The 17,565-nt window shown below is 52.0% G+C and overlaps 1 protein-coding gene across 5 annotated transcripts in view; it reads left to right on the top strand.

Annotated features, from left to right (window-relative positions):
- Positions 1 to 9,681, top strand: part of PLEKHM3 (pleckstrin homology domain containing M3) — a 177,268-nt gene extending 167,587 nt beyond the window's left edge. For 4 of the 5 annotated variants that reach the window (XM_059702935.1, XM_059702936.1, XM_059702933.1 and 1 more), the window contains exon 8: positions 9,106 to 9,651. In XM_059702935.1, the coding sequence (XP_059558918.1) occupies positions 9,106 to 9,514 (409 nt within the window). In that variant the 3' untranslated portion in view covers positions 9,515 to 9,651. Of the gene's footprint in view, positions 1 to 9,105 lie in introns of all 5 variants that reach the window. The other variant, XM_059702941.1, reaches the window with a different exon arrangement.
- Positions 9,682 to 17,565: the final 7,884 nt, after the last annotated feature.

The raw sequence follows: 17,565 nt of genomic DNA, 5'->3' as shown, positions 1-17,565 counted from the left end.
AGCCGGATGATGAAGTAACCCTTCTGCTCCTGCTCGAAGGCTGCCTGGAGTCAGCACAAAGGCTCCTTTATTTTATCCTTTCCCTCCTCCCAGTAAAGAGCGATGCATGCCGTTTCCCCTTCTGTTTCTGGAGTCTTCTGTCTCAGTACTTTTCTTGCTCTAAGATAATGTGAAAAAGTAGAGGTCTGGGGGCCAGGCTGGCAGAAGCGAACACCGCCCTCCGTGGCGTGGCCCGTGTCGTGAGAAGTACGGACTCTTCTCCGCTCCGTGGCACTTGCTCAAGCCGGGCGTCAGGGGCTGCCCGCGTGCCCCTCGGACGCTGCCCTCACCCCAGTCAAGCGGAACTAGCTGCTCGGGCTGAACCCAGTGATGGGTGACCAAGCCGACGCAGGGCATCGGAACAGACCACTGTTGATTGCTCTCGTGTGGGACGGTATATGGACAGTTAGCCCAGCGCCCGGCAGCCTTCTTATCGGTAATTCTAGTTTCATTGTATTCAACTATCTCTAACTTGAGGGGTTTCGTGTGTGTTAGTGAGATTTTACCTTGGCAGGTAAAATCCAAGTCACTGTTAAACTCTAGGCAAACGTCAAAAGAAATGTGTGAAATACCCGACCCCTCAGCACCCCTGTAGTTGCTGTCAGGGGTTTTATTTAAAATGGGTCCCAAGAGACCACGATCCGTGGCACCTGCCCGATGAAGTGGCCTGGGTGTGGTAGGAGGCATTGCTAAACTGCTAAGCTCAACCCAGGTGACAACCGCCATTTCGCTTTGGTGCCTCCCTTTGGAAAGAGCTGTCTCACCCTGGCTGGTTTGGCTCAGTGGGTAGGGCATCGGCCTGCGGACTGAAGGGTCCTGGGTTCAATTCCGGTCAAGGGCACATGCCGGGGTTGCAGGCTCTATCCCCAGTAGGAGGCGTGCAGGAGGCAGCTGATCAATGATTCTCCCTCATCATTGATGTTTCTCTCTCCCTCTCCCTTCCTCTCTGAAATCAATAGGAAAGAAGGGAGGGAGGGAGGGAGGGAGGGAGGAAGGGAGGGAGGGAGGGAGGAAGGAAGGGAGGGAGGGAGGGAGGGAGGGAGGGAGGGAGGGAGGGAGGGAGGGAGGGAGGAAGGGGCCATCTCGTTAGACTGGGAGGGAAGCCAGTAGTTGCAGGTAGAAGGTCAGGTGCCCACAGCTGCTCAGCCCAGAGCAGCGGCCTTCCCGCCGGCCGCAGAGCTGCAGACCAGCCGCCCTCCCTGCCCTGCTCCTCCTGCCCCCAATCCTGAGCCCCAGCCTAGATTCGGCCTCATGGCTAGTACCCCAGCTAGTGCCCAGCTGGGCGCGTGGCTCCTCCACCCCGGCCACCCCATCCCTTCCCCGTAGGAGTGCCTTATAGAACCAAACGCCCCGTGCTTCTAGCCCATCTGGCCCCGTGAAGCCGGCAGGGCCCTCTGCCTGCACACGGATCCCGTTGCCCCTGCCCTGCTGGCCGCTCTTCACTCAGATCCCTCAGAGCCTGCGCCCGCCATCGCACGTCTGACCTTTCACCTTCGTTAACCTGGTGCCTTACGCTCCCGAGTGAAAAGGGTTCCTGTCGGAAACACACTGTCACAGCAGAGTGGCAGACACGTTGGCTTCTTAGCTCCACTCGACCAGGAAACACAGGAGATCAAACCACATAATGTTTTAACGTTATTTGATGCTGCTTCTTAAATCACTCTGTTTGTCTGCCTGCTCTCATTAACGAAACTCAGGGGAATGTCACGATGTCACCGAGGCCAGTGGGAAGAGAAATCGAACCAGTTATCCAGATTTGAACCTGGGAAAGTCCGTGAACGTGGCCGTTTTCAGGTTGAGAAGTTACATAAACATGAGGATTTTTTTCTTTCTTTCTTTATATAAAGGTTGGTTATTTTGCCACCCGCTTTCCAGTGAGAAGTGGGAAGGCTCTCGGGGAAATGGTGATAAAAATGTATCTGTGTGGGTCAGGCAGGCCACTGAGCTATTGTTACATTGGGCTTTCCCTGCTGGAGGCCTAGGTTCTGCTTTTGGTCATCTCTCAGAATCCTGTTGTGGATAGCCAGTGGCCTGCTGCAGAAAATGTACGAGAAGAAACCTGTCTTGCAGGGAGGGTGAGAAGGGACGCGCAGAGCTGCAGAGGAAGACGCTGAGCACGGCGGGGGAGGGCCTGCGCGCTGGCTCTCTCGCTCCTGGGTCCGAACTGTCATTGCCCCTCCGTTCTGCTCGGGCACCATGGAACGGACTACAATTTTGGGGTCGGGCTACTCTATCACCCTGTGTTGAGCGATGTGTAATAGCTGACGTGCTAACTTACGTAGGCGTTGTTTCTGTTTTCTGGATTTCATGGCCCTTTGTTTTGGCATCACTTATCCATACTTTTGTTTACATCATTTTTTAAATATCCGTAACTGTAATAATATGAAATGAAGTTGTACTGTTGACCAAACCACTCGTTTTCATGGCTATCTGTTATATAATTTAAGTGCACCAGTTCCCAATGTATAAAGTTATCTCGCCCTCAATAAACAATGCAGAAAGTACTTTCTCTTCTCATAACAACTTCATTAAATTAGTGTTTTAGGGGGAGCTGTGGGGGGAGGAGGGTGCGGGTGGAAGCCCAGGATAAGCTCTGGGTGTTCATTCAAAGTCAAGATTTGAGCTTCATTGAGAGTGAGCTACTGGGACTTTAAAATATCTCTTAATATTACTCTTACAGAGAGACTGGTCTTCGCTAAATTCATCCACCTGTAACATTCCCACCAGCCCTTCCTATGTTTATGAAAGCCATAGCATAATGTTTTTAATGCAGATTCTGTGCTATTGGCTTTATTTTCCGAATCAAATCTGCCAGAGCTCGGGGATGAAGTGTCCTTCCGCCAGAGCTCCCTGTGCCCTGACCTTCTCGCCCCGGTTTCCTCTCGCCTCTGCACCCTCCAAGTCAGACGGACAAGTGCCGGGCAGGAGCCACTCGGCAAGAGCAGTCCGCAGACCCGATTTGGGGAGCAAAGAGTGAGAAGTAAAGAGGAGGTGTGTGTGTGCGAGAGCAGCCCTCTGGGAGGCGAGGAGTGATCAGAAAGGCCCGCCCTACCTTGCCTGGACTGGCCCTCCCCCTCCCCCAGAAAGGCCATGGGTGCAAGAGCTGCAAGGAACCCTGCAAAAGCACCACTTAAACTCGCTTTCTCAAAGAAAGACATGGGCGAGACTAGAAAGGGTGCTGCTGGTTAACCATTCACCACAGGTGAGCCCTGCGCCTCCCTCCCCGAGACACACCTAGACACGTTCCTGCCCGGCCGCCCGCCTCCGCCCGCCGGAAACCAACTGGGGCTCACACCCAGGCTGTCCAAGGAGCACCTGGACTTCATCCTCACAGGAAACCTGACACGACCCACGATAAAGAGAAGCGAGTTAATGTTTCACTGAACCGAGCTAGACACCCGACGCAGTCAGAGCCCCGACTCCTCTGGTTTGCAGGGCGAGTTTGCTTTGCCCCAGTTGCGGGAAGGAGTGGCTGGGTCACTCCGGCAAGTGTGGGCATTCGCACAGAGGAGACATGCAAAGGCGTTTCCCGGGGGTGGAAAGGGTGGAAAGAAACACCACGATCTCTCCCACCCTCCGGAGATGGGATGTCAATCTCCCTTCACGGCCCCCCCCCCCCCCCACCTGTCCTTTCCACAGTGGCTCAAGGTGGTGGATTGAATCAGCGGTTCCCACGTTAGAAACACAAGAAAAAAAGCACCCTGTCAGGAACCCATCACAGACCACCGAGTCCGCATCTCTCTGGATGGGGCCTGGGTGTTTTTCTTAAAACTCCCTGAGGGATGCCCACGTGTTCTGACAGGTAAGGACCACCAGGCTAAATGCAGCCAGGTGGCCAGAAATGGACATTCGCTTGGCACCCTGGGGCCCACAGAGGGAAGGACGTCAAGGGGTGTGGAGGGAGAATGGCCCTGGTTGTCCCCTTCCTGCCCTCCTAGCAGAACAGGACTTTGGAACTTGCTGCTCGCGGACTGCAATCATTTCCATAAAACCTTACCTTTATATCCTTTTTATATTCTTCCAGGGTGTGGTTAGTTTCCATTTAAGCAGCATATCGCATCGCCAGACAGCCTGGTAAACAGACGTGGCCAGGTCACGGCCACAGGTGACTGAGCTGGCTACGGCGGGAGTCTCTGCTCTCCCTTTCATTTTCCCATGCTTCCTGGTTAGGCTGCAATTGTCCTCAAATGCAGGCCTAGGAGAGTCCCAACCAACGGACGTGAACCTCATCCCTCTGGAGGAATGGAAAATCACTAGGTGCTTCTTGCCCAGAAAGGCCTGGAAACTTCAGGAAATCTTGAGCTGTGTCCAGATTTACCTTGGTTCCGTAGAAGAATGATATTACAGTGAACCAGAGTCATTCCAAACCCAGGCACCTACTGAACTGATAATTTTCAACCTCAACTGCCAGTTACAGGGGAATGACATCAATACTATAAGGATGACAGTAATCCTCACTGATGGGACTCTTTTCCAAAGGGTTCAGAGTCTTAGAAATGATGTGATCGACATGCTCACCATGCCCACCACATGCTGAACACCCACAGCAGCAAAGCATTTATTTTGAATGAATGAATGAATGAATGAATGAATAAGATCACTGCAGGAAGCTGGCAGTGCCAAGGGGCAGGAAGGCACTAGAGGTGACCTTGGGTCTACCAGGGTCTCACCTGACCTTGTTCTAAAGCAGCATCATTAGAAACTACATTCCTGATTAGGAAAAGAAAATAATTTCCCATATATTTTTATTATTACATTGAATTGTCACTGGGGACAACTCCTCCCCCAGGAGAAGAAAGCCGGGGTGCGTCACACCCAGGAAGCCGGAGGCAAACACACCCAGCAGCAAGACCTCGTTCCCTCTCCCGTTTGCACCCACTTCTTCAGAGCCGGGGCCGGGAAGTCAGCGGAGAACACGGGTTCCCAGGCTGAGCACACAGAAATTCTGATTTATGTGCACTGACTTCCAGTGTACCTGGACAATAGGGAAATCCATGACTCCTCCGCCTTTATTTCTCACCCCTCCATTAAGGGCTTTTGATTTTAAGCAAATCAGCTAGAGTTCACGGGTTCATACCCTGTTTCAGAGGCTGCCATACGCCCCCGGGCAGCCGTGGGCCGGGGAAAATTCCTCCAGCTTTTGCCCCGCGCTCCCAGACAGACCGGTGCAGAACCGCTCTCAGGGACGCCCATGTTCTCCCAGGGCCGTCTGTTGTTCCGCAGCTGAAAAGCTGCTATTAGCACCGTAATTTTTTCAAATGAACATTGAGCTAAATTATCTCAAACGTATAAAGGAACATCTCTCACTGTGTTATGGAAAATTGCCTTCCAAATTACAAGACTATACAAAGCACATATTAATTTGGGGCCCGAGGACATCCAAATTGCCTTCGCTCCCATGCTGTATCGTGATGACACCCTCTTAATAATGTCAGGTTGCGAGGACGCCGCAAGGTGCACGCCGTCGGGAAAACAGACCAGAAGCTTTCTCCGTGAGGACCGCCGCTCGCGCGCACAAGCCCAGCAGAGGCATTTTGCTCTGAGATTCAAGCCTTTTGCAGAGGAAATAAATTCCAATTGCACAGGCAGGGAAGTGAATTGGAATTCTAAACTGGGTCAACCTCCCCAAAGGGCTTTCTCGCTGCCACCCAGGAGGGAGGCACCCGAGGAAGCAGCCCCCGCAGCCCGTGCCCAGCGGAGACGCCTGACGACTGTGTCTGGAAGGAGCGCCCACTCCTGCATGTTCACGGGGAAGGGAGGGCAGGCACCGGCCGACAGAGCTTGCCAAGTGCCAATGCGTGTAGTGAGCACGTGTGGACATGTGGTCCGACATCGGCCCTGCCCAGATCGCCCCAGACCGGCCCCCAGCACCCCGATAGTCAGCTCATACAGCCCACCCCGGGGCGTTTGCAATGAGCAAGATTAGATTTTGCCTGGTTTGTTTCACCCCCTTTAGCTTTTCAGTTTCTTACTTTGCAGAAATATCACAAAGCAAATCCCAGACATCATGCCACTGATGCCCACGTGCTGCAGCTAAAGAAGTGTTTATTTTTTGTTCACAGTCACAACGCCATTACACACCTCACAAAAGTTAGTCATTCCTTGTTATCATGTGATGCTCAGTCCAAATTAAAATGATCTCATTGTCTTAAAAAGATCTTTTTTGTATGTCTGTTCACGCAGTAAGGCTTTTACAAAATAAATATAAGAATATGTGTGTCCCGCCTTGATAAACTGTAAATAAATTGGTGCCTTCCCAGCTTCCCCCCCCACCCCCCGTCATTAGTATACAGGTGCCCACTTTCCCTTCAGAGGACAGTGCCCCCATTCCAGGGGGACCTGGTGGGCTGTCAATCAAAGTCCCCTTTCTCTTTGGACCCACAGCCGGCGCTGGGCCAGCGAGAATTTTAATCTTGAGGGAAGCACACACATTGATTGCAGCGTCTGAAGGGTTGTCTGTTAGTTCCTGCTCCCTGGAAACTCCCCTGAGCCCTGTTCTTTTATTGCTCACATGCTATGAAGGAGGCAGCAAATGGCTCCTCTCCAGTTAAGAGCTGCTTTCTGACACAATGTCTTTCCCATGCAACGTCTCACTGCAGTTTCTCCAGTGGCCCTGCATTTGCAACCTCATCCTGACCTAGGCACCGGGCAGACAGCTGCGGGAGCCCTGCCGGGCCCGTTCTGGCCGCTGTATTCAGAAAGCAGTGCCACAGCTGGGAGAGGTACTTCTGCAGGAGCTTGCCACAGCCCCATCGCCATGTAGCAAAGGGTGCTGAATGCCTGACTACTGAGACAACCTGCTCCAGAAACAACTGGTTCCTGTGGATCTGAGTGGAGAGAACCATTTATTTGCAGACACGGCAGTTGCCCCCCAGGGTGCTGAGGTCCCATCTGCTTCCTGGGGATCCATGTTCCTGAGCCAGCACCCTCATCCTTGCGGGCAGATCCCTCCATTCCTCACCCATCCCCCAAGACGCCCTCACCAAAGATTTTATAATTCTTTGTATATAGACATAGATAGATAGATAGATAGATAGATAGATAGATAGATAGATAGATAGATAGATTATTGATTTCAGAGAGGAAGAGAGAGATAGAAACATCAATGATGAGAGAGAATCATTGATTGGCTGCCTGCTGCATGCCCCCACTGGGGATGGAGCCTGCAGCCTGGGCATGTGCCCTGATCGGGAATTAAACCGTGACCTCCTGGTTCACAGGTCGATGCTTAACCACTGAACCACACCAGTCGGGCAAGACTTTAGTTCTTTTGTGGGAGGACTATTTCACTTTAAAGTCTAAGATATTCTTTAAATAAAATTTCAAAGCCCAAGATTCTGTGAGATAGAAGGGCTCTCCCTAAGAGTCCTCCCAAATAAAAGGCTGTGGAGATATTGTCTAGGAAATGCCGTGGAGTGCAGTGTGGTTCGCTGGGCACATCGCTGGTCACCCTTTTTTAATCAGCCATTAATGACTGTTTGATTAAGATTGTAATTTAATGCAGGCAGGAGCCTAAGATTATCTCTCATTATGGTCAAAACTTTCAACTTTAATTTCTCCTTAATAAAACTTCTGGTCTCTGGCCATGAAGAGACAGAGGATCATGGAAGGAATGGAATTCCCTGCCGCACTGTGAATAGCGGTTCTCAAACTGTGGTCCCCGGAGCAGCGGCAGCGGCTGGGAAGGTGTTAGAAGGGCACACTCTCGGGTCCCACCTAGACCCGGGGAGGGACTCAGGGGTCTGTGTTCTAACAACTCCTCCCTCCCCACCCCGGGGACTCAGGGGCAGGCTGAAGTCGGGGGGCCTACGGGTCACAGAAGAGGACTGCCTGTAGTTCAGCCCTCCCTGCCTCCCCCTTGAGTCAGCAAGCATTTTGGGAAAGAGGCCTCCCGTACCCTAAGCACTCTGCTAGGTGCTGGGGTGCAGCGACAGCAAAGACACAGCCCCTACAGAAACACAGAAAGAGAACAGGGAGGGGAGCCGGGGACAGCACTGCTGCGGCCACCAGGTCTCGCTCCCTTCCCCGATCCCCAGGTTCCCCTTCCTGCTGGGTGTCCCTGGGCAAGTTACTTAACCTCTTAGAGACGTGAAGAGGCCTCAGTGTCCCCTTCCTGTCTCTGTGGGGATGATGCTAGTTGTCCAGGGAGGAGGGTCAGGTCCTGCTGTTGTGCGGGTGCAGAGGGAAGGACGAAAGAGGGCGTGCACTCTCACCTGGCCAGGGAAGGCTTCTGGGAGAGGGCTCATTGGTTTTTTTTGTTGTTTCTTAAGATAGATATTTTTTTTATTGATTTCAGAGAAGAAGGGGGAGGGGGAGAGAGATAGAAAGAAATATCAATGATGAGAACTATTGATCAGCTGCCTCCTGCTCGCCCCACACTGGGGGTTGAGCCCACAACTCAGGCATGTTCCCTTCACCGGGAATCAAACCGTGACCTCCTGGTTCATAGGTCAACACTCAACCACTGGGCCACCTGGCCAGGTGAGAAGGCTCGTTTGGGGTTGGTCTGGGCAGGTGGGTCATTCCACGTAAGGAGAGTTCAGGCTGGACCAGGTGGCTCTGAGCTCCCTGCAGGCCCCAGGTGACATTCCGGGGTTTCTCGGGCGTCCTCGTGGCCCCGAGAGCCACCCCCCCAGCATTATTTGTCTGCCATGGTGTCTGTCCACCGTCCTGCCCACGCCCCCTGTAAGGCCGCTGTAAAGGTCAGAATCACCTTCTGCGGCTCCCAGACCCGGAGGTCTACTGCACCCCACACCACAAATGACGAGCCTGCTCCCTCTCTGGGTTCCTCCCCCCTCGTTCAGAAATGTGGTTGAAATGGGGACTCAGAACGCCACTGCCGGCCTTCAACCATCGTTCTTCTCAGAGCCTTTTCTCACCAGCCTCTCCCACGTTCCCGTGGTTTAGAGAACCACGGAATATTGGCCGTTTCCCTGCCCTCAGAGCCGTCCCGGAGGGGGGCTCACCCACCCATCCCACCCGGGACCCTGAGGTTGTCCTGCAGCAAAGTCTCCATATTTCTTGCCACAACAATAACTTTCTCCTTCACTTTTATTATTTGTTTAGAAAGGCCGACGCAAACCCCAGCGCTGTGCCCCTCTCTCCGCCGGAACCTGGGCCTCCTCCTCCTCCTCCTCCGCTTTTATTTCAGTGGCCGGCTGATTGGAAAAGAGCGGCCCCCTCCTCCCCCCAACCCCACAATTGTCACCGCCAATTAGTGCATTGTCAGGCCGCACAATGGCGTTACTGTAGCCAGTGGAACGGGGCCTTTGTGCTTCTCCAGCCGGCCGTGGGGGAAGTCAAGTTTCATTTAGAGACTGAACACACAGCGCCAGGAGGAAAGCGCTACCCGTCCGAACAGCAGAAAGAACGAACAAGAAGAAAAGGAGAAGGTGAAGATGAAGATGAAGGAGAAGAAAGGCCGGCGGCAAATGTTGAAAAGAAGAGAAAAAAACCCCTGCTATTCAGGAGTTAGCCCCGCGCACGAAAGGGCCCAAGTGGCCGCTGCCCACTGACGTCCTCTCCGAACACAAAAAGGGCCCGGGCTTAACAGCAATTAGTGGCCTGATTGTGCCGGGACACTGTGTGTCTTCAGAGGGTTTTTCTATTCCCCCCCCCGCCCCCCCGTCTTCACAAATAAAGGGGGTGGGGGAGGAAGGTTGGGGCTGGGAGGCAGGGGCCTGCTGACCCCCTCCCCCAGCAGTCCGGGGTGGGGGGCACCCGCCTTTTTATGGACAGGTAGATTGATCGCATTTTATTCTCTAAAGCGTGTAAGTAATTACAGAGCGTGTTTTTCTGTCAGAACGTGACATATGGGTGCATTTTGGAGTCACTGTTGTATTCGTGTCAAGTACCTTTCCAGCAGCCCTTTTTGCAGCCCGGACGATGCCCCCAGCAGCCAGGCCCTTTCACCGGCGCCCACAGGCTGTGGGTTTTCTCTGTCAGCGAAACGTGTATGTCCAGGAGAGCTTTCTTCTGCGCGTAAACGTAATATTCCCGCTTCAACACACGCAGACCCGCAAAGGCAGCCGCCCCTGAGCTGGTGCTGGGTCAGCGCACCTGCCAGGTGGCTCCTGGGTGGGTCTCCCTCCCGCCGCCCGCCTCCCGGGTCCCTGAAACATGATGGGATGTGCTCCCTGCTTGTTGGCGCTCTGGGCTCAGGAAAGGACTCTGGGCACAGAAGCCGTCCTGAACCCAGGCTGGCCTCGCACCTGGCTCCCACCACACCCTCCAATTTCTAGAAAGAGCAGACTCACCCCGTCAGACGGCCACCGAACAAGGAGGCCTGTGTTTGTTGGACAGTGTGGCCCCACGCAGCCAGTTCAATACCGGTGCCCACTTCACTGCATTCCTGGTATCTTTTATTTCCCTTCAAACGCATTAAATATGCTCCCCCCGTCCCCTCTCTCTGGGTCAGACCAGATACTAATTTTGTTTAAACAAATAAATGGAGACATCAGGCCATGCACGGTTTAATAAAATCGCCCTCGTTTTGGAAACAGGAGAGTCAGAACTTAGCCAGGACTGTCTCACAGTGAAGTTGAAGCAAAGGAAACTGGGGCTGTTTCCAGGCCTTTGCTGGAAAGGGGGGTGGGGGGGAGCATCCAGGAATGTGAAGACCCGAGTTCAAATCCGCATCCCGCCAGCGCCTGGCAAGGGGGAGGGGGGTCACTGTTTTGCCCTCAGGCATTGTCATGAGGGTGGCAAGAGACGTCCTATGAAAAGGGAGGGCCCTGTTGCACGCACCCAGAGCTGGCACCCAATGCACACGGCTTCTCTCCCTGCAGGAGGCTGTCAGCTGGGCTCCGGGAGGCGCCCTCCACGGCTGGTTTTCTTTCCCTGCCCGCTGTGCTGTGGGCTGTTCCGAGCTCTCGGTAGATGCCTGGTCACACACTGGCTCCCTCCCCACGACACCACCCCCAAAGAAGGGCAGTCTGGTTCGGGCAGGAAATGAAAAGTGAAACCCTCAGAAGGGCCGTGGAATGTCACAAATACCCAAGTCAGGAAATGCAAATGGAGGGAGGCACCGAAACAATGAGACCGGCTTCCTCCGGGTAGTGTTTCTAGGAGGAGGAGGGGGGGTGATTCTGCTCCAGATCTAGGTTAGGGAAACATCTGCCCGGTGCAGGTGCAACCTCAGCACCTCCCACTCCCTCCACCCTCAGCCTGTGCTCCGGGCTGGCTGCAAAGGGGGAGGCTCAGGAGACCCGTCCCAGTGGGGCCGGCAAGTGAGACTTCAAGCACAAGCCCCACCCCCACCCATTCGCTGTCCAATCAGTGTCCGGTCATCGAGTTCACCACCTGCCTGTCTTTCAGAGTCCAGTCCTCTCTGTCCACTGCCACTTCCCCTGCCCTTGTCCTCTCCAGGCCATGCAATCGCTTCTTAACCAGCCTTCCTTCCAGGCCTTTCGGTGCTGCCCCCAGCCTGGTCTTTGTCAAGTGCAAGCCTGCTCTTGCCTCGGCCTTAGACATCTCGCCTGCCTCTCTGTCACCTTCAGGAAGCAGTCTCCGCGCAAAGCATGGCTGGCAAGCCCTTGATAACACGGCCCGACGTGGTCTTTCACTCCCCCGCCCGCCCCCGGGATGGTCTCATGGGCATGCGACCCATGCATTCACACTGGCCTCCACCCTGAGGTCATGGGGCCTCCAGATGTGGCGGCTGGTCCTGCCTGTCTCCCTCCGGCCACTTCACATTCCTCTGACGCCAAACTTCTCCCACTTACCCAGGGTTTTCTGTAGTTCCTTCTAATTTGAACGTTCTCCCCGTCTATCTGCTGAGCTCCTCATCACCCATCACGACTTTGCTGACAGGTCTCCTTCTCTTGAGAATCGTCCCCTATTCCCCTGTCCAAATCATGGATCGCCTCTTTGCAGATGTCCACTTCCGGCCTCAGCTCACTGTGATGTAATCCCTGCCTAACATGTAGGTGACGAGCTCCAGCACAGCGGTATTGTGTCTTGCACAGTACCAGGATTTCTTTTTTATATTTACATTAAATTTTAAAAAATTGTTTTTTAATTAGTCTACATTCAATAGTATTTTGGATTAATTTCAGGTGTACAGCAGGGTAGTTAGACAAGTACCAGGATTTCAAATGCTTGTCTGAGTGACACTGAATCAAGTGCTATATTTAAGAAATAAAGGCTGACTGAAATTGTCCTTGAGTTTTCACCCCAACGACCACACCCACGCCGTGTGTGTGGATTTACCCCAACTCTGTCATCTTCATGCGAGCCTCACGGCAACCCTCGGGGCCAGGGTGCGGGGACCGCTGCTGTCGGGACCAGTGGAGTGGCTTCTGCTGAATGGTGAGCCTTAGAGCTACGCTGCCATGGACGGTCCAGCACAGAGGCCACCAGCCACGTGCACTACTGAGCACTCGACACGTAGCTCATGCAACCGAGGAACAGAATGTTTCACTGTATTTCGTTTTCATTCGTTTAAGTTTACATCGCTGCACGTGGCCAGAGGCGCCCACAGGACAGCGCGGCTGCCCGTGACATCACTGATCCTCGCCCGGGCCAGGGAGCAACTCCGCTCACAAACTCCTGCTGCAGAAAGACTCCTGGGCAAGTCGCCCGCCTTCAAGCACCCCCCGGGGAGAAAAGGTTTTCACTAACAAGAAAACGGTCTCTTCCGTCTTCCTTACTGAAGCCAGCAGCCTCCCTCGGCACACACTCTGCTGACAACCACTGTTTGGGGCTCCCTGGTGTAGACACACTTGGTCTTTCTGTGAAACGAGGGGAAGGGGGAAGCCTTCTACACCTGGGAGGGGAATACCTGTTGGAGTCAAGTGTTTCTACAATGGTTACCAAGGGCAACAGGCCAGCCTGCATTCCTTTCCTCCGCTTTGGCCAGGGGTGGGGTTCCTGCTAATGCTCACTTGGCTCCCCTGCCACTGGGCCCGGGGGCCAGGACCATGTTCTGGGCTGGACACCAGTGGAGCCGTCATCTGCCACTGGGCTGTTAAAATCACTGAGAGAGGGAGGGGAGGGGAGGGGAGGGGAGGGGTGGCGGAGGGGGGGGAGAGGATTCCATTTTCAAGGTGCACTTTCTTTCAGTGGCGACCTCTGTGACTGATCTAGGTAACAGTAGATCACCTGGGGACAATTTCAAAGATGAGAGCAGCTGGGTGAGTAGAAATCACAACAATCTAGACACCGAGAATCAGGACTAGAAGAATGAGCCCCTCAGGCCTTTTGTATTTAAAATGATCCACAAACTTGCAGAAAAGAGAACCCCCCCCCCACCCCCAGAACTTGAATTATAATTTCAAATGCTATTTGCAATCATTATCATCAAAAATAAAATGGGGATCCTTCCTTCCCCTCCCCTTGGCCTCCACCACTCACACCAGCAGGGCCTCCATGTTCCCAGGGGCACCCCCTGTTCTCCCAGGCCCACGGAGCAGGAAATGAGCTCCACCTAAGAACTGGAAAGCTAGGATGAGCACGCGGGAGAGGATCAAGGAAACGGTGGGGGGTTTTCTCTTCAAGTCCTGAATGCATTTAAGACAGGTACGCGGCACTCCCTCCAGAATCGTAACATTCCATCTGCGGGGTCCTTCCCAGTCGGTCTTCTCCCGAGCACGGCTGTTCATGCTAACGACCCTCAGCTGGCCACGTGCACGGAGGCCCTGAAGTGGTTGTCCACTAAACATACACTGTATCAGTCAGGACTTGGGTCCAGTGCTGTTTTTCAGAGGAGTTGTGTCCAAAAAAAAAAAAAAAATGTGACCAGGCCTTTGGCCCCAGAGGCGTCGCTATTTGTCTGGTGCGACAGGAACAAAGTTTAGAGAGCAGTGCGAGAGCTAATCATCTCAGAAGGACCTGGAGACTACCAGGCTCCGTGAAATAAGCCAATCAGAGAAAGACAACTATCACGTGATCTCACTGACTTGGGAAATCAATGAACAAAATGAATTGATCAACAAAATAAGACCCGAAGCATGGAGGCGAGGAGCAGACTGACATGCCTCGATGTGGGGTGGGGGGACGGGGAGACACAAACCAAAGAATTGACATACTTCTATGCATAGCCCACGGACGCAGGCCCAGGGTGGTGAAGCCCTGGGGGGGGGGGACACCTGTAAACAATAAAACATAAAGAATTAATAGAAGTCTGCTCAGTTGTGAGGTGCCACTCCCTGCACAGGTGTCGGGGACGACAGTCAGGAGGCCGTGTCCCTGAGGAGGTGACAGGGCCATTCCCAGGGAGGACAGATTGGAGCCGTCGCCCTGGCCTGAGAGGCTTCACTGTCCCCGAGAAGGAGAAGGAGGAGGAGGAGGAGGAGGAGGAGGAGGAGGAGGAGGAGGAGGAGGAGGCGGCACTCAGCAGTGGAGCCGAGGACCTCGGAGGATCGAGGACACACAGAGTCCAGCCTGGTCCCCACGCCCAGACCAGGGGCACAGCACAGCACCAGTTTCCCTCCTGCTCCCCTCCCACCACATACGCAGGCAGAGCCACCCGCTCCTGGCCCGGTAACCCTGATCCACGGTGGGGTCCCTGGACACAGAGTAGGACGATCGTCGGGGTTCAGTGACGGCCACCAAGGGACAGGGATAAACTCCAGGTCTACTGCTCACCCTGAGCTGCGTGGCCCTCCCCATCTGTCAAATGGGAGCAATGGCCCCTTCGGGATGACTATGGAAGATTAAATAGCAACGGTACAGCACTCAGCAAATCGCCTGACACAGACTCAGCGGATAATAAATGGTAGCTATTATACGTTATCTTTCTATTGAGAAAGATGGACGGTATCTTTCCTGGAGAAAGGTGGGAAGACAGAGCTAAGAATCTGTCCCTTTTCCACTCTTTCCTAATCTGTAAGCTATTTCACCACGGATGTTCTCACTTTGACAAAGCCCGTTGCAGTACGGGTTCACCACAGTGCTTTTCAAATGGCAGAACCTTGATTGTCGACTATTTTCATAGCCATTTGGCTTAATTTTTTTTTTCTTTACTAGCCTGGTAGAACAGGTTAAAGTTAGGGAAAATTTAATTAGTGTCTGGATGTGACCCATCCCAGTAAATCCTAAAAAGGAAAACTAATGAAACAGGTGCTGCCCAAAAGTAGCTTCGTCACTCAGTCAACATGCATGAAACACCTACTATGGGCAGGTCCTGAGCTACATGCAGATGGCTGCCTCCCTGTGCGCTCTCTTTTCATAATAAAAATTCTCACCACGGAATATTCCTTAAATAATCAAAGGTATCATGACGAGCACTTGGATCTGGAATGAGGTAGAAACTTACTTTTAAATGAGTATAATTTGTCATGCATATAACAGATAAAAGAAAGACTATCCAGAGTATATAAAAATTATCTAAAATCCTATTAAAAATCATCCCCGACAATGGGCAATTCACAGAAAAGAGAACTTAAATTAGCCAACAACACATGCAAAATACAGTGGAATATTATGCAGTGGTTAAAAAGAATGAGTTAACATAGAATTACCATATGAGCCAGCAATTCCACTTCTGGGTATGTACCCAAAAGAATTGAAAGCAGGACTTGATCACATTTGCACACCCATGGTCATAGCAGCATTAGTCCCACAATAGCCAGAAGACGGAAACAACCCCAGTGCCCATCAACAGATAAACAAAAGGTGATATATATATATATATATATACCATGAACTATTATGCAACCTTAAAAAGGAAAGATATTCTACCACATGCTACAACATGGATGAACCCTGAAGACATTATGCTAAGTGCAATAACCCAGACAGAAGAGGACAAATACTGTGTCATTCCATGTATGTGAGGTAGCTAGAGTAATGAAATTCACACAGACAGAAAGTAGAACCGGGCTGCCAGCGGCTAGGGGAGGGAGGAATAGGAAGTTGGTGTTTCAACGGTGCAGAGTTCAGTTGGGGAGAATGGTTTGTAACACTGTTAATGTAGCTAATGTCGTTGAACTATTTACTTAAAAATGGTTTAAAATGGTCCATTTTATGGTACGCGTATTTCACCACAATAAAATAATTTATTTCCAAACTTGGAATAACTATCAAGCTATCATTATTTTTTTACTTTTAATTATGCTTTGGGAATTTTCTTCCTTCCCCTCTTATCACTGAAGTTTTTCAGTGAGCCTTTATTGTTTAAAAAAAAAAATGCAAAGGTTGCAGGGAGAACAAGGTAGACACAGAAAGCGGTCTAAGAGAAACCATTACGTGAAAAGGCTGATTCATACAGTAGTTTCCCATTTATGTTCAGAAAAAACACACACATCGTGTATGTAAAAGCATAGACTGGTCACAAAAGTTGCCTCTGAGAATAAGAATGAGGGGTAAATGGGAACTTCTGATTTATGCGGGGGGGGGGGGGCGGGGAGGGAGGCAGTTTCTTGCAGTTTGTGTTTTTTTTTAGAACGAGAGGGAGAGGGAGAGGGATGGAGGGAGGGAGAGAGAGAGAGAGAGAGAGAGAGAGAGAGAGAGAGAGAGAGAGAGAAAGAGAGACTTCGATTGGCTGCCTCTCTTACACGCTCCAACCAAGGACTGAACCCAAAATTTAGGTATGTGCCCTGACTGGGAATCGAACCCAAAACACTTTGGTTTATGGGACAATGCTCCAACCAACTGAGCCACACTGGCCAGGGCCTGACTTATCTTTATTGTTGAATAATTTAAAAATAGATCCATAAATCCCCAATACCAGCGGAGGAAGCCTGGGGCCTCCAGCCCAGTGGGTTTGGCACACGAGGCCTAAGACTGCCAGATCTGAGTTTCAAAACATCCTAACAGTGAAAAACAAGCTAATACAGGCCCAGGGTGTAAGGGGACCATTCAGAGTGCAAATATTATAAACCATTGTCTGTCAAAATAAAACCATATTGTGAGGTCACGAGTTTCAGTTTTTGGCATGGAAAATACGGCCAGTACAGTCCTCCTCTGAAAGACTTGAGCCAGAATATACAAGTATTAATACCATGACACCACGTTTTATTGGTATGATGTAGACAAACTGTCTGCCTCTCCAAACCTCAGTTTCCTCATCTGTAAAATGGGTATAACAAGACTGCCACTTGGGGTGGTTGTGGGGAGGTGTGAGGACGCTCAACAAATACCACGAATATAAAATAACGTCTCATTTCCTTATAGGGCGCCTGGAGGTCAAGCCAAAGCCAGAGCTCTTCCCGCCCTCGCACAGCACCTGGCATTTAGGAGGCACACCTTGACCTCACGCACTGAATCCATGGGCATCCAAACCATCTGAGGAGCTTATTACAAATACAGATTCCCAGAGTCCGTCCCTGGAAACTGTGATTCCGTTGGGTTGGAATGTGGCCCCCAAATCTGCATGTTGCCTCCCGCTCCGTACAGAGTGCAGGTAAGAAACGCTCTTCCAGGAGCAGTGCTTGGAAAAGACGAGGCCGAGTTCAAATGTCCTCCCTCCTCCAAAAAGATGTCCCTTCTCCTGCTCTGCTTTCCCTTCCTTCTCCACGAGAAAACGACCAACCAGTCCTTTCCTTCTCCTCCCTCCAGAGTCTTGGGAAGTAAGTTTCTAGAAAG

This window comes from Myotis daubentonii, chromosome 7 (genome assembly GCF_963259705.1).
Source record: "Myotis daubentonii chromosome 7, mMyoDau2.1, whole genome shotgun sequence".
NCBI classification, from domain to species: domain Eukaryota; kingdom Metazoa; phylum Chordata; class Mammalia; order Chiroptera; family Vespertilionidae; genus Myotis; species Myotis daubentonii.
This window is presented reverse-complemented; position numbering and strand designations above follow the sequence as displayed.